We start from the raw sequence: 20786 nt of genomic DNA on the forward strand, positions 1-20786 counted from the left end.
AGGGGGCGCCGCTCGCGAGTAGCCACCGGCCTTCCGCGGACCCCGAGGCTCGGGGGTACCCTCGGAGCCGGCGAGGGCGGCGCGGCCCGGGGGGCAAGCCCAGGTGCGGCGAGGCGAAGAGAAGGGCCCAGCCGCGCGCCTAGGAGGAACGCCTGACTCATGTCGTGGCGGCGGCGGACTCCTGGGAACTGAAACTCGTGATGCTTTTGCTGCGGAGAAAAGCCTCATTACCCATTCCACAGGCGGGGGCCGGCGGGGGACACACCACCCGGGGCGCGGACACCCGAGTCCCGGGAACCCGGCGGCCTCCGCGGGCCCCTCCGCCCGCCGCGTGCCCGCGCGCGCGCCGGCCGCGTGTGGAAAAAGGAGCGGACACGCCTAACAGGCGCGCGCGCTCCGCGCCCCGCCCCACCCCCCCATGGGCCGACCCGGATTCTCTCCCCCGCGGCCGAAATTCCCCACCCCCCCCCCACCGCCGGCGCCTCAGTCAACCTTCGGCAATTTCCGCCGGGACACCCGGCGCTCGGCGAGGCCCGAAGACCCGCCGCCGCCGCCGCCGCCGCCGCCGCCTCCTTCTACCGCCAGACCCGGCTTTATGTCTGCGGCGCCGGGGCGCATGCGCAGACGCCATCTTCCCTCCTTCTCCTCAGCCGGCCCCCCTCCCGCCGCCGCCGCCGCCGCCGCCGCCGCCGCTGCCACCGCCTCCGCCTCCTCTCGCCCGCGGTCGCCCCTCCTCCTCCTCCTGCGCTCGGGCGCTGGTCCCTCCTCTCCCGATGCCGCGAGAGACCGGGGGATACGGCGGAGCCGGAGAAGAGCACTAGTAACAACCACCACAGCCCCCTCCTCGCCCGCCGCCCTCCCTCGGCACCCACCCACTCACCCGCCCCGTTCGCCGACACCGACCAAACCCCACCTCTCGTTCCTTTGAACGGCGTCGGCTGCAGTCGCTGCACCAGCCCCGTCTGGCCACCAACGCCGCCGAGAGAGGAGTCGCCGTCGCCTGCGGCCCCCTCCCGCCCGGGCCGCGGGAGCAGCGGGGCTGAGAGGACCAACCGGCTGCGGAGGACAAGGACGAAGCGGCTCGCACCACCGCCGGCGCTCCTCAGCGCACGTCCCGCCGCCCTCCGGGGAGGCTCGGGCGCCGGCCCCTTCCTCCCCGAGGACGTGTGCCGAGCTGAGGCGCCTGCCCGGAGGGAGGAAAATGCTCGGGCTCCATGGCTGCCAGTGATGGAGCGGTCCCTGGGCTCCCGCTGCCACCGCCGCCGCCGCGCCCCGGCCGTGCTCCGCGAGGACCCGGCGTCTCTGCGCGCCCGCCCGCGCCCCGTTGCTGGGCTCACCGTACCGGGCGCCCCGCCGCCCGAGCCTCGCCGCGCCGGCCCCAGTCGCGGCCAGCGTTTCCTTACGGAGCAGCAGCAGCCGCCGCGAGCCCAGGGGGTTTGAAAGGGTCCGCGGGGCCGTGGGGGGAGGAGGCCCGAGCCGGGCCGGCGGGGCCGGGAGCGGAGGTTTGAGCGACACTGACTGAGCTCGGGGCTCGCCGCCGGCAGCCGCGGCGGCGCTGGGGGGCGGCGAGGGGAAGGCGACACTCGCTCGGCGCCGCCTTCGTGCAGGGCGACCGGGAGGCTTTTTGCAGCGGCCGCCGCCGCCGCCGACGGGAGGAGGGGCAGAGGTGGCTCCGGAGTTGTCCGGAGAAGGTGGGCATTTCTTGGCTTTTCCCACCCCCCTCCCCTCGCCTCCCCGCTCCCCTCCCCACCCCCTCCCTCCCGCCCCGCACCCCACGTGAAGCGGAGTATAAAGGGGGTGTGAGGCCAGAGGGGAAAGTGGATGGCGAAGGACTGAAGGGGTGCCCCCCTTCGGGTCCCTGGCCGCCCCGTTCACCCTCGTCCATCCTCCCTTCCCGAAGCTCGCCCTCGAAGGCAGGAACGGCCGGCGCCTGCGGCTGAGGAGGAGGAGGAGGAGGTGGGGGAATCGCGCCGGGCGGAGCGTCAGGTCCCGTTTTCCTCCTCGGCGTCTTGAATACAAAGATTACGGTGCAGAAGGAAATTGCACTCGCCTTCTCCGCCCCCCGCCCCGGTACCCAACACAATGCACCAGCCGCCCGAGTCCACGGCGGCCGCGGCCGCTGCAGACATGAGTGCTAGGAAGATGGCGCACCCGGCAATGTTCCCTCGAAGGGGCAGCGGCGGGGGCAGCGCCTCAGCTCTCGGTGCAGCAGGTACCGGCGTCGGTAGTAGTGCCCCATCTGCCGAGGATTTTCCGCCTCCGTCGCTGCTCCAGCCGCTGCCTCCTGCAGCATCTTCTCTGTCGGGACCACAGCCTCCGCCTCCACAAAGCCTGAACCTCCTTTCGCAGGCTCAGCTGCAGGCACAGCCTCTTGCGCCAGGCGGAACGCAGATGAAAAAGAAAAGTGGCTTCCAGATAACGAGCGTGACCCCGGCTCAGATCTCCGCTAGCATCAGCTCGAACAACAGCATCGCAGAGGACACGGAGAGCTACGACGACTTGGATGAGTCTCATACGGAAGATCTGTCGTCTTCCGAGATCCTTGATGTGTCGCTTTCCAGGGCTACGGACTTAGGGGAGCCTGAACGCAGCTCCTCGGAAGAGACTCTCAATAACTTCCAGGAAGCCGAGACACCTGGGGCGGTCTCTCCTAACCAGCCCCACCTTCCTCAGCCTCATTTGCCTCACCTTCCACAACAGAACGTTGTGATCAATGGGAGTGCTCATCCACACCCCCTCCATCACCACCATCCCATTCATGGCCACCACCTGCACCACGGGCACCACCATCCATCTCATGCCGGTGTGGCCAGTACATCCATCCCTGGAGGGCCGCCCTCAAGCCCAGTGTCCAGAAAACTCTCGGCCGCGGGAAGCTCTGACGGTGTTATGCCAGTGGCACCAACTTCTGCTGTATCATCGAGTGGCTCGCCGGCATCTGTCATGACTAGTATCCGTGCTCCGAGTACTACCGGCAGCCTAGGTATAAATTCTGTTACGGGCACCAATACGATGAATAACGTTAACATCACTGCTGTGGGTAGTTTTAATCCTGCTGTGACCAGCAGCATGCTTGGTAACGCTAATATAAGTGTGAGCACTATCCCCAGTGCTGCTAGTATGAGTGTCGGGCCTGCAGTGAGCAGCGGGGTTAATGTGAATATCTTGAGTGGCATGGGCAATGGTACGATTGCTTCCTCCGCGGCCTTTAACAGCGCTGCCAGTGCAGCAGTGGGCATGACAGTGGGGGCCGTTTCGAGTCAGCAACAACAGCCAACCGTTAACACGTCCAGGTTCAGAGTCGTGAAGTTAGATTCTACTTCTGAGCCTTTCAAAAAAGGTCGATGGACTTGCACTGAGTTCTATGAAAAAGAAAACGCCGCCGTACCTGCCACCGAAGGGGTGGTGGTAAATAAGGTGGTGGAAAGTGTAAGACAGAACACGACCGAAGCGACTTCCGAGAGGGAGAGCACGAGTGGGAGCTCTGTGAGCAGCAGCGTCAGCACACTGAGTCACTACACGGAGAGTGTGGGCAGCGGAGAGATGGGCACCCTGGCGGCCCCGCCGGTGCAGCCGCAGCCGCCCCCGACCCTTCCAGGGGTGGCCCTTCCGCAGATGGACTTCAGCAGCACCGCTCCACAGGGCATTTCAGCAGTTAGCATCCCTCAGAGTATTTCTCAGTCGCAGATCTCGCAGGTTCAGTTACCGTCTCAAGAACTGGGCTATCAGCCGAAGCCAGGTCTTCCACCAGTACCTCTGCAAGCCGGTATTCAGCCGTCACCTGTTGGCGTGGTGGGCGTCACTTCGGCTTTAGGTCAGCAGCCTTCCATCGCCAGCCTGGCTCAACCCCAACTGCCCTATTCCCAGGCGGCCCCCCCAGTGCAAGCTCCCCTGTCAGGGGCGCCACCCCAACAGGTACAATATGGCCAGCCGGCGCCAGCTGTGGCCACTCCAATGGCCCCAAGCCACGGTACATCAGTAACTCCGAACCCAGCCTCCGAGTATGTTCAGCCCTCACCGCTTCTCCAAACAGCGGTATCCTCTGGACAGCCCACTTCTGCAGGGGTGGCCGTGGGAGCCACGGTGATTCCTATGGCTCAGCCACAGAGCATCCAGCTCCCAGTGCAGCCCGCGGCAGTCCAGGCACAACCTGCAGGGGCAGCTGGCCAACCTGTTGGCAAGGCTCACACGACAGTAGCTGCGGTACCTCCCGGCAGTCAAATCGCAAATATTGGTCAACAGACAAGCCTACCATCGGCACTGCAGCAGCCCTCCACCCAAGTCACACCTTCAGTTATCCAGCAAGGTGCTCCTCCGTCTTCACAGATAGTGCCACCTGCTCCAGCTGCGATCCTTCATCAGGGAGTTCAGCCCAGCGCTTCAAGCCTTCCTCAGCAACTGGTCATTGCACCCCAGAGTACCCTGTTACCTGTGCCTCCCCAGCCACAGGGGGTCGAGTCGGTAGCTCCAGGAGTGGTTTCGAAGCAGTTGCCTGCAGTTAGTCCTTTGCCCTCTGCTAGTAGTATTTCTGTTACAAATCAGGTTAGTTCAGCTGGTCCTTCTGGACTGCCTTCTGCCCCGACAAACTTGGTTCCGTCACAGAATATAGCACAAGCCCCCGCCACTCAGAATGGTAATTTGGTTCAAAGTGTCAGTCAGCCTCCCTTGCTAGCATCTAATATAAATTTGCCTTTGGCGCAACAGCTACCACTCAGTTCTGTTCAATTCTCCGCACAATCATTAGCTCAGGCAATTGGAAGCCAAATCGAAGATGCCAGGCGCCCAGTGGAACCCTCCTTAGTTGGCTTACCTCAGACCATCAGTGGTGACAGTGGGGGAGTGTCAGCAGTTTCAGATGGCAGTAGCAGCAGCCTTGCAGCCTCTGCTTCTCTTTTCCCGTTGAAGGTGCTACCGCTGACGACACCCCTGGTGGATGGCGAGGATGAGAGGTAAGCTCACGCCGTGTTTCTGCAGGCATTCAACAGATTCAAGAGTTCCTCTATTTAGTCACTGCATATGCACAGGGTTAGTCTAAAAGCATTATCTACTTTTTTCCTCTTTAGAGGTGAACGAGCATTTTTCTGGTAAGTTTTCTAGAGCAGGAGTGTGATGGAATGGTTTCAAACTGCTTAGGAAGTGGTCCAAGTAAAACGTAAACAACACTTGACAAAATAGTTTTTGAACATTAAGAGTAGGTATGGGAGCCCCAAGCGATTTTGTTATTTACGAGATGGTTTTTTAGAATTAATTATGAACAGAAGCTTAATATTTGCTAACCCAGCTTAATAGTTCATATCTTCTTTTGACTTACTAAAATCGTTACGATCATCTCTTGGGGGCAGGAGGGGAGGTTGTGGTTCCCACATTTGTTTCTCCTTCACTGAACTGGATGACCCAAAGTTCTACTGTGTTTGCTATTAGTCTGAAAAAGATCATGTTACTGCTTTTCCTAGTCAGATATTATAGGAAAGGTGACCTAAGCTGGGTTATACAGGTTGCTTTCAAACTAATTGACCGACTTTTGTGTACTTATTTAATGGTGGTTTTATCTGAGCCGTAAAGAAATAGGAATGGTAAAGTGTTTTGTGGGGAAGGAGGGGCATACACTTAAAAACAGCCCAATTTATCTTTGACAGTAGTATGCAGTATGTTTTTCCTTTTGCATAGTAGATCAAGATGGTAGCTGTTTTAAAGAGTAAAGAAAGAGAATGTCTTGGAGTGTTGAATTTTTAGAGACATGAAACTGACTTTGTTCTCCTGCTAATCTACTCCACTTGTTCTCTTCTCTGACCAGAGAAATACAGAAAGCCTAAAATACATTACTAGACCATTGTTTTCTTAATAGGATTGGTAATAATATGGTGATTTTTTGAATCAAATTGTGTCTTTGAAGTTGGCCAGCTAGAAGAGTTGTGAAATCTCTCATGATATTACATGGCTTTAAATTAAGTCGATTTTTAAAGGAATGTTCTTTTCACAGATTTGCCTTACTAACCTTGATCAAAGTAATAGTTTTGATCAAGGAGTTTTGACAGAGGCTATTCATTTTCACTGTGGAACTTTGAATAAATGTGAAAGATACTTAAATATTTTAGTATTGGAGATTTTTGTGATTGAACTTTTATTAAGCCAGTTGGAACATTTACATTCTAAATGTATATCTGTGATTTTTACTTTGGAAAAATTGAGCATATTTCAAAAGAATTGCCATTTTAGAAAAACAAAAGCCAAATGTTTCAGTGAGGCCTTCTTTTTTTTTTTTTTTTTTTTTTAAAATTACTTAAAAGATATAAGGTAAAGGCATGGTTAATTGAAATAATTTAAATTCTTGCCTTTGAAGATTCTTATTTTTCTAAGTCATATATAGAATCTTGTTATCTAGCCACATGTATTCTGTATCATGTATACAAGGCTATACTTTAAAAGAGAGACTTCTTTTAGGAGCTGGTTTCCTTAATAGTTGTATTATAATTATTGCTAAACCTTTAAATTTATCAAATCATGCTAATACACATCTATAATTTTAAATAATTAACTTACCTCAGATACTCAGGTTTTCTAAATCTAGTGAGTGTGATCTGAGTAAAACCCCTATAAGAACAGGTATATTATGTGGATGCTAAATTTAGAGAAGTAAAAGATGGGTGGATACACAAATGAAAACCACATACTTTGAATTCAAACCTGCCATGATTTTTACTGATTACCATTGTGGTCTCCTGGCATGACTTTTTCCTTTTTGTTTTCTCCTCCTGGTGGTAGGGCATGATAGAACTTTCCATAACATGGTGTTCCAGACGATTAAAGTCAGATGCTGCTACTTACAGTTCGGTTTTTAACTATAGAGCTAGAGTCCCAGTTTAAGATATTAGAACAGAATCAATTTTTCCATATAGCAGCTGAGATGAGGACTAATTAGGGGCAAATTATGTAAAATGGTTTGAAATTAAAGGGGCAAAACAGATACTGAGAAATATAATTAAATATTGGTGTACAGTAACTTGAGTTGACTGTACTTGTTTTGAATTAACCACATATTTGAGCTTTTGTTAACATCCTTTAAATTCTGTAATATCAAAATGACCCCTAAAATAGCTGTAAAGTTCAGATCTGGTAAATTTGTGTATTATTTTCTTGGCATTTTACTGCAGATTATCACTGTAGTTTGGAAAAAAATTGTTAAGTGATAATGATTTAAAAAATTGTTTTTACCTTTTTCTTCCCATGTTAGTTTCTGTGTCCTTTGTGTCTCCTGGGCTTCACCTATGGATCTCATGGGAGAAAAGGATACATTGTAATGTCGGTGTTATGACTTAGAAAACACATTAGCAATACAACTTTTAGGTGGTAGGATACATGAAGATTGGCTGTTCTTTAGTCATCTTTTGAAATAATATTGACACGGTAAATTTTAAAATGTTGGTAACACGTGTCTACTGGTGTTGGCTACTGGCACAGACTATAAAGATTAGAAAACATGATCAGGCCTTAAGATTATGTATGATCTTTAAAAAAAAAATCTCATTAAAAAGGTCTTAATGTCTTAATGTCTTCCCTGGTGGCTCAGATGGTAAAGAATCTGCCTGCAGTGCAGGAGTCCTGAGTTTGGTCCCTGGGTTGGGAAGATCCCCTGGAGAAGTGAATGGCTACCCACTCCCGTATTCTTGCCTAGAGAATTCCGTGGACTAGGAGCCTGGTGGGCTACAATCCACGGGGTTGCAAAGAGTTGGGCACAACTGGGTGGCTAGCAAACAAAACACGTAATGTTTTAGGTTAGCCTCTAATGTGAACTTACTGTTACAACACAGGGAAGATGCAGGTATTTCACACTGATGTTTTCAGTGTTTTGTGATTGTTAATACAGCCTCTTCTGTGAAATTGGTCAAACTTCCATTCATCCTTTAAGACTCAGCTCAGATGTTCCCTCTGTAGCATTCTCTTCAAGAAATGTTTGCCTTAGCCCTTTTTAGTGGTCCTCTATTCAAGGCACTGTGCACATTCAATTAAACTTACGTTTACCCATTTTCCCCACAAGACCGTGAATTCTTCAAGGGCAAGAGCTAAGTGTTTTTTGAAAGAATCAATGAGCAGACCTTTCTTTGCCTTTTGTATCGTTCAAAACTGTTGGAGATGCAGGATCATATAAGTTAATGACACAAAATGAAAAGGAATTTCATACCTTAAGGTGAATTGATATTTATCTTCTAAATACAGTACCTGTATATAGAGTAGTTCCTCAAATAGATATTAATGAGGAATTTGAGTTTTCTTATCAAATAGGAGTAATACTCATTTTTGCCAACTTCTTAGGATGGTTGCATCAGATAAAATACTTTAACTGTGAAATACTAGATTATAAGATCTAATTTTTATTTATGTTGTACCTGCCCAGTTTAAAGAGCCAGATAGTTTGCGTGCTTATCAAAACAAACAAAAGCTTCCTGCCCTCTTTATTTCCCTGGAAGCAGTTACTTTCACCTCTTGGAGATGACGATTGTGATATTTATCTCCTAGTCTCTAAATAACCCCCTGTATTACTACTCGCCGTGCAGTGCAGCCAGGTGGTTAGGAGAGTGGACTGCTTAGGTCTGAGCCACCCTCTCTGTTGTTCACCAGCTGCTTAACCTCTCTGTGCCTCAGTTTGCTCACTTTAGAAAGTGGGGAGAATAGTATCTACCTACCGCATAGGATTTTGTAAGAATGAAACGAATTTGGAAAGTCCTTTGAAATGTCTCTAACTCATATGCTCTATATTACTGTTCAGTTTCTAAGTCGTGTCCTATTCTCTGCAACCCCATGGACTGTAGCATATCAGACTTCCCTGTCCTTCACTGTCTCCCAGAGTTTGCTCAAATTACGGTCCATTGAGTCAGTGTTGTTGTCTAACCATCTCATCCTCTGCTGCCCTCTTTTCCTTTTGTCTTCGATTTTTCCCAGCATCAGGGTCTTTTGCAATGAGTTGGCTCTTCCCGTCAGGTGGCCAGAATCTTGGAGCTTCAGCATTAGTCCTTCCAATGAATATTCAAAGTTGATTTCCTTTAGCTTTGCTTTGTATGTGTTAGATAAAAATACTTGCTTTTGTTTTTGGCTTTGGTAACTTCCTGGGTAGAAAATGAAGATTAACTTTGTCATGATCTACTCAGCTGGTCCTACTTCCTCCTGGTCCCCCCTTCATCTTAATAGTTACGATTGCATCACTGTTGATTATTCAGTTTTCTTGTAAAATATAACTTTTCCTAGCCTGTCTAATGTCCTGCACTTGCCTTCCTCCTATCCCAGCCATCTAGTATGTATGGTATACTTGTATGTATATTTCTGTGTATTGTTTAACATTTACAAATGTTAGTAGTGGGTTCCCTTACCCCAAGTTTTCCTCCGTCATCATCTGTTTCCTCCAGGTTGCCTTTCTTCCCATTTTTTTGGGTTTTGGGCTTAACCTTTTGTGATAGAGCCTCTCCTCAGATGTCTGGCAATTCTTGATCTTCTGGGTGTACTTAAATGTAGGAGACTTAAGAGCTGATAAGCAGTTCTCAGTGTGACTTGTTGACTGTTAGCTTTTCCATAGGCTGATCTGGCTGGAATTCATTGTCTCCACTCCTCCCTGCCGCTTTAGTTTTCTCTGTAGTAATCACTGACTCAGCGTTTCATCACATGTCCCTGGAGATGTTCAGACATATCAGGTATTGTTACCTCTTTTATCTTTCTGAGGAAGTCTCTCATATTTCTCTGATCTTCATTCCGGACTGATTGCCTTTTAGACTTACTAACATTGTGGGGTGCTGTGGTTGGGGCTGCATTTTTCAGTGACCCACGTCGTATTCTTCCTTGGCTTGCTCGGTATTTTAAAATGGCTTTATATTACCCTTATACAGTTAGGTAAAGGATATTGGATTGGAAAGTGTATTATTTCGTAATTTTGCTCCATAGCTTTCTAGCTTCCATGTTGCTTTTGGGAAGTTTGAAGCTGTTCTGATGGCTTACAGATATTACATGTGGCCTGTGTGTGTTTTGTTTTTCCTTTTTACCCGTCCTCTTATTTATTCTCTTTTCTTCCCTTCTCTCATTTTTTTAAATCTCTGAAAGCTTTTAAGAGTGTATCTGTTTTTAGCTTTCTGAAATTTAACAGTGAGGGTTCCTTATGTGGATTTCTTTTCATTCAGGGTGCTGAATACTTGGTGTGCCCTTTCAGTCTGGAAACGCCTTTTTGGGACTTTTTCTTGAATGAGGTTGTTGATTATTTCTTTCTGATTTCTCTTTTCTTTCTCAAATTCCTTTTATTGGGATGATAGACCTTCTTGACCAATCTTCTGACTTTCTCATATTTTCTTTGCTGTTTTTCATCTTTTTCTTTTGCTCTACTGCTGTTGAGTTTTCATCTATTATCATAAATTATCATATATTAAATTTCCAAGAGCTTTTGTCTTTGGTCCTTGTGAATAGTATCTATCCTGTTCTAGTAGCAATTGTACTTTCTCTTAGCTGAGTATAAGTGTTAGTTTTGTTTTTTTTTTTTTTTTTCATTAGGGTTTCTTCTCCATGTGTGATCTGTGTCCTCCATTTTTTACTCTCATAGTTTTTATTTGTTTGGTCTTTATCTTTTGTGTTACAGCCTTTCCTTAGGTGGTGGTTGTGTGTGAGAGTAGGGGAGTAAAATGCTGATTTGAAATTCTGAGAGGTTTTGTTAGCTTCACTCTATGGTAACCTGTCCGGGCGCCTCCGTATGTGTTTCTTCACTCAGTCAGCTTGTTTTCGGTATGCTCTCCTGCATATTGCTGTGCCTCGTTTTCTCAGTCCCAGGATCTTGTGTTTTATATTCACTAGACAATATATTTTCAGTTTTTTGTTGGGGTTGGGGAGGGGTGGTTGGTATCTGTGGGGCTGGTTGCTTCTTAAACAGACTTTTAAACAATCTTTCTTATTTTAGCACTCTCTCTCCCCCACATCCCACTTCAGATGTATGTGGTACTGCCAATTCCTGAGTCTTTTGGGGATTTTACAGTTTAAATTGGGTTTGTTCTTGGCTTTCCCCACTGTTTGCTAAAGATTTGATTTCCTAGTGTTTGCTAAGTCATTTGTCACTCAACCATCTGCTTTCCAGCTTCCAAATTTTTGTTGCTATTGTCTTTTCACCCATTCTCTCAATTTTTGTGGGCTCATGGCTTTTTATATCTTAAAAATTCCTTTTCTGTCATTTTTAGTGAGGTTTTTAGGAAAGGAGTGTAAAATAAATGTGTTTAACTACACGTCTATTTCAGTTGTAGAATGCTATGCTATTAAATCTGAAGAAGGATGCTAATTTTAATGATTCATGCTCCAAGATTTGATCTGTAATTAGTACATAAATTTTGAGTGGAATTGCTTGGCTTATATTCAGCAGAAATAAGAATGGCATATAACTTGGTATTTTAGTTCACAGAAGTGATTTAAAATGTTAGGATTAGATTCAGTTAATACTTATTATCGCATTTAATCACTAAACAACCTTGTGAATTAAGTTTTTTCTAATTTACTGGTTCATAAACAGAAGCTTATTTGGTTTATTAGAGAAACCGAGTGAGTTGTGTAAGGTTACACACATAACAGTAAAGCAGAGTAAGGATTAAAAGTCGTTTTTCCAACTCAGAATCTGGTGCTGTTTCTACTGCTCATAAAGCCAACATGAGGTAAGCCCCTAAGGAATATTAGAGTGGCTGAAAACCCGAAAGAAGGCAGGCCTTGTTGATTTGTGTCTTAGTACAAATCATGGGATTGCCTTAAAACATATCAACATTTACCTGTGACCCTTTGATGAGGAAAAAAGTGGGCAGAGTCATAAGAGTGATGTACCTGGAAAATACAGTAAGACAAATGTTAGATGAATTAGTTTTAACATTTTGGGGGGAAAGTTGTATGAAAATTATCTTTTCAGGAAAACCATTTTAATTTTCTAATCTAAATTCTGTCTTTGTAACATTTCACTTCAGTATTGCAAAGCAAATCGATTTTATTTTTTGTTTAGAAACTTCAATTTAAAAATATGAAACTGCAAAGCATGCCCTGTTCTGGTGTGGCATTATCTGAGCCATAGTGGTTGATTTTTGCTGTGTCACTGTGCCTTTAGGGTTGACTATGTCATGGTAAGAATATGCTTTAGTGGCTTATTAAAAGAAATGACACGAGGGGGAAAATGATAAAGGATGTTTATGTTATTTTAAAAGAGTGATCTGTCTGTACTGAGTTTTGGATTCCAGGTTGACATTTTTCCTAGGCTCACATCCCCAACCCTTCACTTCTTCCTTACCTATCAGCTAGACTCGAAAATCTTACTGGACCTCTCATTAGGTCTAGTTGAGCTTTGTTTTCCTTCCTTGAAGCACCCATTCTCTTACTTTCAGTTCAGCTCTTCTGTCAGACTCATCGTTGGAGTTCTTTGGGTTTGTGTCCTCTTTCCATCCCCTCCCTTTTCCCTAGGTAGTTGGCTGTTCTGTGGCTTCAGATGTGATCTGTATGCTCTCAACTTCTGAATGCATATCCCTAGACCACACTTTTCTTCTTAGCTCTAGACTGATGTGGTCCTTTGCCTTAATGTTATCTCTACTTGCGTTCTCACAGCCTCTCAGTCTCAACAGATCTTAACCTTAACCTCCTTATTACTTGACCTCTCAAATGTATTAGTCACCCTCATTTTAATAAATGTTACTTCTCATTCTAGTTCTTCACTTTAGGAGCCTGAGTTATTTCTTGATAGTTTCCTTTCTCTCACCCTCTACATTCTGACCATTACTTTCTAAATATATCTTGAATTTATCTTTTCTTTCGCTATCTCTGTTGCCACAAGTCTAGCCTAAGATAACATACTCAACTCTTAAAAAGTACTGCAGTTGCTTCTTCACCAACTTTCTGCATACATTCTTGCCTTTCTCTGATTTTATGTCTTGTAGTCAGAATGACATTCTTAAAATGGAAATCTGTTTCAGTTACTCACTTGTCCCAAATCCTTAAAGCCTTTCTATTTCTTTTAAGGTGATTCCATTTTGCTTTTGCTCTCTTCTGGCTTCATATGCTCCTTCCCCTCACTTTTTGAGTCCCATCTGCCTCCTTTCAGATCCTCAGGTTGTCATCCTTGCTCTCTCCTCCAGGCTTTGGCTTGGGCTGTTCTGTTAGTCAGAACGTGTTCTATGTCATCTTTCCTCCTTTCCTCCCTAAAGCCTCACTGTCACCTTAAGAGGCCTTCTCTGATACACCAGTCTAAACTTAGATTCTTTGTTAACACTGTTTAAAATCTCCTTGTTATATTATAGTGCTTAGTACAGCCTTTAATTTGTGTATGATTATCTGTTTGATTTTAAGCTTCACAAACAAGTTTTTGGTTTGCTACTATATATGCAAAGTATATGTTGGTATCTGACAGTAGGTACTCAGTAAAAATCTGCTTAATAAGTGAAGAAAAAAAAATTTAATGTTGGCATAAGGACAATTTCTTTTTAAAAACACTATTATGACATATTTGAAGGTAAATAAGTTCTTGATACATCATGTGATAACACTATTTTCTCCTTTAGTAGAGGTGATTGAGAGAGAATTGATTGAGGATTGATTGATTACTTTTTTGTGTTTATGAGCAAAAAAGCAGTGCTTACTTGCTGCTTTTAACAAGCATCTGTTTATTTTTGCACATATGTTTTGTTTATGTATGTTTATGATGAGTTCTCCAACTTAAACCCATTTATTTCTACATTGTGTCAGTATTTTTCTTCATCTCCTTTTGACTGGTTCACTCTTTAGCATAAATGATTCTCGAATATCTAAGTATTACCTTGAAAGTTCTTAGCAGTTTCAGCTGTTTAAAATATAAACGTTTAACTGGCAAAATGCCACTTGTTTGTATTAAGAGTTTCCTTTGTTAGTGTAGTAAGCATTGAGTTAATTACTTGTTTAAAATTCCTAACCACTCTGTTTTGCTTATGGTCAATGTAGTTACTCGTTACTAAACTAGTAAGTTATGGTTTCTGTTAAGGGCAAAGAATCATGAAAAATATGAGGCAGTGATTAGAATTAGCAATAAGTTTAATTGATTATATATGGATATTAAATGGGAGTAAAAAAGTATTAAGAGATGAGGCCTTTTAAGATTGGGGTTATTAAAAACAGAAGGGAAAATACAAAATCTGTTGTAGTTCAGGGGTCATCAGAGGCTAGTTCTGAGAGTCTTTAAAGGTTTTCATATTCTTTTGTGAACATACTGATGTTAAAACTGGCTGTGTGGCTTAAAACTGTATTTGTGTTTACTGGGGAGAAGATTCACTGTGGCTTGATTCTATTAAGGATTAGATCGTGGTGAATGCTATTGCCTTTTCTCATCCATGGAGCCATAGAGTAAAGAGTACTCTGAGCTTCCTGGGGATAAGACAGATGAGATAGCATCTTGTTTTTCCAGGTGGCCCAGATTATTTTTATAATACTGATTTACTACCTAGACGAGGAGCTCCTGGTACTCAGTGTACGTGTCTGAGTATTCTTTTTCTGAGTAATTGTAGATGGATGGATTGATTATAAAATTGCTCACTGTTGATGAGACTTTATTCTCTCTCAGCTCTCCTAGTTACCTAATTTCTTTGGTTATTAGGGTTAGTGTATATCTCGATGTCAACAAGCCGCATATTGACTAGTTGGTCAAACAACATATAGATGTACAGTTGAAATGATATCTAGCATTACATTTTTGCTATCATATGGGTATGATATATTTCTAGTGGTGATAGTAATAAAACCTTACTCTTGTATTATTTTTGTGGTTTTATTTTAATAAAACCATTTAAGATAGATTATGTGCTCTTGAGTCATAGCAGTCTTAAAGTTGTCTTAAGGCAGTCTTAATGAATGGAGGAAATTAGGGGGATTGTGGTTTTCATTGTAAGATGATTCAGTTCAGGAACCCTTTGGTTAGCAAATTTCTCAACTTATAAAAATACTGTATTCACTTTTCTAGCTTCTCCTCCCTCAAAGCAATGTTTCATTTCTCTTATGTCAAAAAGGAAAAAGACAACGCTGATTTTCCAGAAAAGCTATTGATTTATAGCTGCAGTTTTAAAGATCTGAAGGATAAGTGGTTCTAACCTTCAGGTACGATTTTGGCAGTTTAATGTCTCCATAGGTTTTATCTGTGTTTGTAATCCAAAGCAGATGTGTCCTAAATATATTTAGTAGTGGAAGGAAATCCAAGTAACTGAACTAAATATCTAGGATGGGTTCTTTACATTATTGATCATAGGTGCTTTCTTTGCGTACTAACCAGAGTCCATTGCCAGTTTCTTCCAGCCACTGGAAAGAGATGAAATTATTTCTTCCTATCCCCTGAGCACTCCTAGTGAGTGAAAAGTTGCTCAGTCGTGTCCCGACTCTTTGTGACCCTATGGCCTGTAGCCCACCAGGCTCCTCCATCCATGGAATTTTCCAGGCAAGAGTCTCTACCAAAAAGGAAATGGTATAGATTTATTTAAAGTGACAAAAACATTAAGGCTATCATTGACAGTAAATGTAATTTGATTATTTTATTGACATCTAAAGTGCCACAAAACTTATTCCTTTGTATGTTAGTGCCTTTTTTCATTTTCGTTTGCCATTTCAAAAATTTGGGAATATGCACATATATGTGTGGGTATACAAGGTGGCTGAGATGGTAGAGCGTCTGCCTACAATGCGGGAGACCTGGGTTTGATCCCTGGGTCAGGAAGATCCTCTGGAGAAGGAAATGGCAACCCACTCCAGTACTCTTGCCTGGAAAATCCCAGGGATGGAAGAGCCTGGTAGGCTACAGTCCGTGGGGTCGCAGAGTCAGGCACGACTGAGCGACTTCACACGTACAAAGGTATATGCTTTTTTAAGAGGACACTTTAAAATAGTCCTTAGATTACAGAATCTCCTGGGTATTTGAAAGGATGTAATTTATTTACGTGTATATACATAGCACTATTTATATCCTTAAGGAGAGCCTGAAGTTGAATTTAAGAATAAATAAATATATACACACACACACACATACATGAAAGGAAGAGATAACAGGTAACAGATTCAATATATATTACTCTTCTCCTATTTTTGGTCCTTTGTGTTAGTTTTTTTACCCATTTATAATTTATTTTATCTTGTAATATTTACATCTATTTTTGCAAGCTTCTGGAAACATTTTAGGGAATGACTTGAGATAGAAAACCAGTAAATGGGAAAAGTATGACAAGGTAGGATATAGTGTGTCCTGAGAGATATTATTAAAGCAGTGGTGAGAGATAGAATGTAAAGATCACATGCTTTTGAGAGAACTTTGATAGCTGTGGGCATTGTAATACAAGTCGCATTAGCAGAGAAAACAGCCCAAAAGGTTCATGGTATGAGAGTGTTTTATAGAAAAGAACACAGGACATAGTCTAAGTTGGTAGGAGATAGTGTCTGTATACAAGAACATGGCAGATGAGGCTAACTTTGGAAAGCCTGAAAGGCAGGGTTGCCAAGTTTGGACTTAATTGGGCTTGGAATGGAGGGCCCTTCTTGTGTTCATGTAGTGGCCTGATCAATGCTGTGTTTTAGGAAACACATCCTTACTTTGGATGTCTCGTTGCTTCCTTTCTTAATGGGGTATGAGAAGTTCAGTAATTCCCTTTCCATCACTGATGAAGATAGAGGCACATTCTCTTTGTGGTTGCAATCTGAGATAATGGTTTGAACCAGTGACCTTGGCCTCATTAGGAAAGCTAAGAAGGTAAGGACCCAGTCCACACACGGTAACACTCCACGTATCCAGAGTGGGTAACTTAATCATTTAAGAACACAGCTCTGGCTTCCGAAACTGCTTGAAATTGCCATCATAAAATAAAGCTCTGTGGGTTTTTTTTTTTGTTTTGTTTGTTTCCTCCTCTTGCATGGTATCTCTGGTCCTTTTTTGGACTTTTACCAGCTCTGTCATCTTAGAGGAGATGAGGGGAGGGGAAGGGGCGCATGTAGGATGACAGTAAGAAAGTAGCAGTTCATAACCTGACAGCAAAGTCGGAGCTGGAAATTTTAAGAAAACCCCAGAGAAATTTGATACTGTATTGAATGTTCACTAGTTGAAAGTTAGGTTATGTTTTGTGTATTATTTTAAGGAAGCATGAACCTGAATAAATTCCAAATGGTGATAATTACTGAGCTATGGATAAGTATAAAGAGATGGTATTTTTAGTTGTATTTGCCACCATTGTATCATTTAACCATGGACTGTTTAATATGCTGCTCTATGTTGCTTTTTTTTCCCATTCTCAAATAAGGGAAGTGCTTCACATTTTCCTAGTCAGAGTGTTCTGTAAGAAATTCAGAATGTGCTATAAATAAATGTTAGGCCTCTACAGACAGATATTACAGAGAATATTTTCAGTACTAAAAAGTCCCTAATACATGCTATGATTTAAGTAATTATCAATGATTTTTATATTTTATATTAATTTTGTATATTATAAAATATCTATCATATACTGTATATATTTTTATATAATTTTATATTTATATTAGTGAAATTGTTGATGAATAAATGGCATGTCAGTTACCTATCAGTTTAAGGTATTGTGTAGATAACCTACTTATTTGGATATTTTGTTATAATATTTCCCCCTCAGTTTTTTCTTTAAAATATTTTTATCATCTTTTCAATGCAGTGAATCAAATAATTGTATCAAAGCTGATTTCTCATTTTAGATGTTTTGAATCTCTATTTTAGGAATAGATAATACAACCACCTTCTTTCATAAGGAGGTATTTGCTTATGCTTTTAATGTAGTTTTGTTTTCTTGGTTGTGTCCTTCTGGTGTGCTATTTTCAACAATGACTAGGATTCTTTATTGAGGGAAATACTCTCCTATTTTAAAATTTACTTTGAGAGATGGTGTTGGAAGGATTGATTCTCAAGCTGAAACTCCCAATACTTCGGGCACCTGATGTGAAGAACTGACTCTTTGGAAAAGACCCTGATGCTGGGGAAGATTCAAGGCGGGAGGAGAAAAGGGGACAACAGAGGTTCAGATGATTGGATGGCTTCACCAACTCGATGGACAGGAGTTTGAGTAAGCTCCAGGAGCTGGTGATGGACAGGGAAGCCTGGCGTGCTGCAGTCCATGGGGTCACAAAGAGTCAGACACGACTGAGTAACTGAACTGAACTGATTCAGTGAAACTTACCTTATTAAATTTATTTTGGAAAAAATGCTACTTTTTAGTTAACCTTTTTTGCTTGAATTTTGTTTTTTCAACTGTATTGTTTGGGGTGCAAGGTGATGAGGTGAATTGAGTAAATCTCTGGTTTTGGCTCCAGTGCTGTCTGCTGATCAGGTGCTAATGAGCCATCACATGTCTGAGTCTTTCCTTCTTGTCCTGTTTTAAAAGGCTTGATCACTTACAGTTGATCTTAACTTCTCTTCCAGAGTCAAGCATGGAGCCTTATCTTTTGTCTTTGGTGGATATTCCATGATATCATAGAATCTTAACATAAGGGATTTCACTGATTCCTAAGCTGTTCTTCATTTTCACTGTGTTATTCTCTTCTTTCGGGATCTATCAAACATTACTTACCAGTTATCCTCCTATGTGACATCAGGATTTATGTTTGTACAACTGGATATATATCTTATTAGGAATTTACCTGTTTTGAGATTCTAGGGAGGAAGGGTAGATCTAGAATGAGGAGGTGTAGGGAGAGTCCAAGCTAGGTATCTTAACTAGTTTTCTGCCTCCATTCTTGAATCCCATAGTAATAAACCAAATATTAAACTGCATCCCAGTCCTTTTTTAAAATTTATTTTTAAATGGGGGATATTGCTTTACTATGTTGTCTTGGTTTCTGCCGTAGAGCAGTGTGAATGAGCTGTAAGTATACATATATCCCCTCTTCCCAGTCCTTTTAGGAACAAGCATACTTGGGTGTGTGCTCAGGTGCTTCAGTCTTATCCAACTCTGCGACCCTGTGGACTGTAGCCTGCCAGGCTCCTCTGTCCATGGGATTCTCTCAGCAAGAATTATTGGAGTGGGTTGCCATTCCCTCCTCCAGGGGATCAGCCCATCCAGGGATCAAACCCGTCTCATGTCTCTGGCATTGGCAGGTGGGTTCGTTACCACCAGAGCCACCTAGGAAGCCCCAGTATCAAGTATGTTTAATATTACTGAAGGTAAAGAATATATGAAGTAGCAACTTCTGTAAGTTTTTTTTTTTTTTTGGTAAATTTGTATAAGGTTGATGATAAATTCATAGGGGACCTGAGGATTGTATGACAGATGATTCTAAAATTTCTTTCACTATATTATTGGCTGACATACTACTACAGGTAAAATATTGTCAAGGAAGTTGGTCACATAACTACTAAGTGATGGAGCTAGTATTCCATTAGGTGATTTGATTCCAGAGCATGTACCACTCTGGCTCTTTGTCTTTGTGGGTTCCATATCCATGGATTCGGCCATTCTCTGGTGGGTTGAATCCAAGGACGTGGGATCCACAGATGGGGAGGGCCAGTAGTATTGATACTTAATACTACTTTGGACCTAGGGAGTGTCATCATAACAAGTGAAGTAAGTCAGAGAAGGAGAAATATCCTATGACATCCCTTATACCTGGAATCTAAAAAGAATTGATACAAATGAACTTATTTACAAAACAGAAAGAGACCCAGAGTTAGAACAGGAGCTTATGATTGCCTGGGGGAAGAGATAGTTAGGGAGTTTGGGCAGGTCATGCACACACTGCTATATTTAAAATGGATAACCAACAGGGACCTATTGTATAGCACATGGAACTCTACTCAATGTAATGTGCCAGCCTGGATGTGAGGGGTGTTTGGGGAGAGAATGGATACATGTATATGTATGGCTGAATCCCTTTGCTGTTCACCGGAAACTACCACAACATTGTTAATTAGCTATACCAATAAAAGGGCTTCCCTGGTGGCTTAGATTATAAAGAATCTGCCTGCAGTGTAGGAGACCTGGGTTCGAACCCTGGGTAGGGAAGATCCCCTGGAGAGGGAAATGGCAACCCACTCCAGTATTCTTGCCTGGAGAATCCCATGGATGGAGGAACCTGGTGGGCTACAGTCCATGGAGTCGCAAGAGTTGGACACGACTGAGTGACTTCACTTTCACTAATAAAAAGTTTAAAATTTGAAAAAAAAAGCACAAGTGCAGGCCACAAAAAAAGCAGTCTTTAGCGTATGAGTATGGAGCTCTTTGGCCTTATACACTTCCTGATGGTTCTTCATTATTGAGTGGTACAGTGACTGGTATTTCAAATGATCCTCTCAATCTTAATTTTGTTTTTTTCTTAATACATTTGAAAGCATTTTCTGCTCAAAATTATTTAAGTTTTCCAAGTTTTTGCTGAAGAATAAGCCTTTAATTAGAAAATCTGCTTAAGTGGAATCCAATTTCTGAAAAATAAATTGATATAGAGGTAGTTTTATGACAAACATTTTAATAGATCAGATGGGTAGCCTTGTATTGATCTCAGTGAGCTTTAAATACAAGCTTATAAGCTATTGATACTTCAGATTATTTTTTGTTTCATGTGATCAAATTACAGTACTTTTCAAAATAGAAAACTCTAATCCAATTATAATAGCACTTTGTGACTCAGATCTTTAATTTTGTACAGTGATGGCTTATGTTCACATTGTATGATTATTATTGGAATAAAAATTATTAATTTACATGAACATTTTAATATTAAGTTGAAAAAAAAGATTTACTAGTCTTTTTTGCTCATTAACCTAGAAGAGTATTATTTTTAAGTCTTAG

General features: G+C 43.3%; 1 protein-coding gene across 8 annotated transcripts in view; it reads left to right on the forward strand.

The window, feature by feature from the left end:
• TSC22D1 (TSC22 domain family member 1) overlaps window positions 1923–20786 on the forward strand; it is a 122275-nt gene continuing 103411 nt past the window's right edge. For 6 of the 8 annotated variants that reach the window (XR_001918960.1, XR_001918961.1, XM_018056767.1 and 3 more), the window contains exon 1: window positions 1923–4949. Coding sequence is in view for 6 of the 8 variants with exons in the window: in XM_018056767.1 (XP_017912256.1) it covers window positions 2083–4949 (2867 nt within the window). In the remaining 2 variants the exon portion in view is untranslated. The remainder of the gene's footprint in view (window positions 4950–20786) is intronic. The other 2 variants (XM_018056771.1, XM_018056772.1) reach the window with 1 other exon arrangement.

Source organism: Capra hircus, chromosome 12, assembly GCF_001704415.2.
Source record: "Capra hircus breed San Clemente chromosome 12, ASM170441v1, whole genome shotgun sequence".
Lineage (NCBI taxonomy): Eukaryota > Metazoa > Chordata > Mammalia > Artiodactyla > Bovidae > Capra > Capra hircus.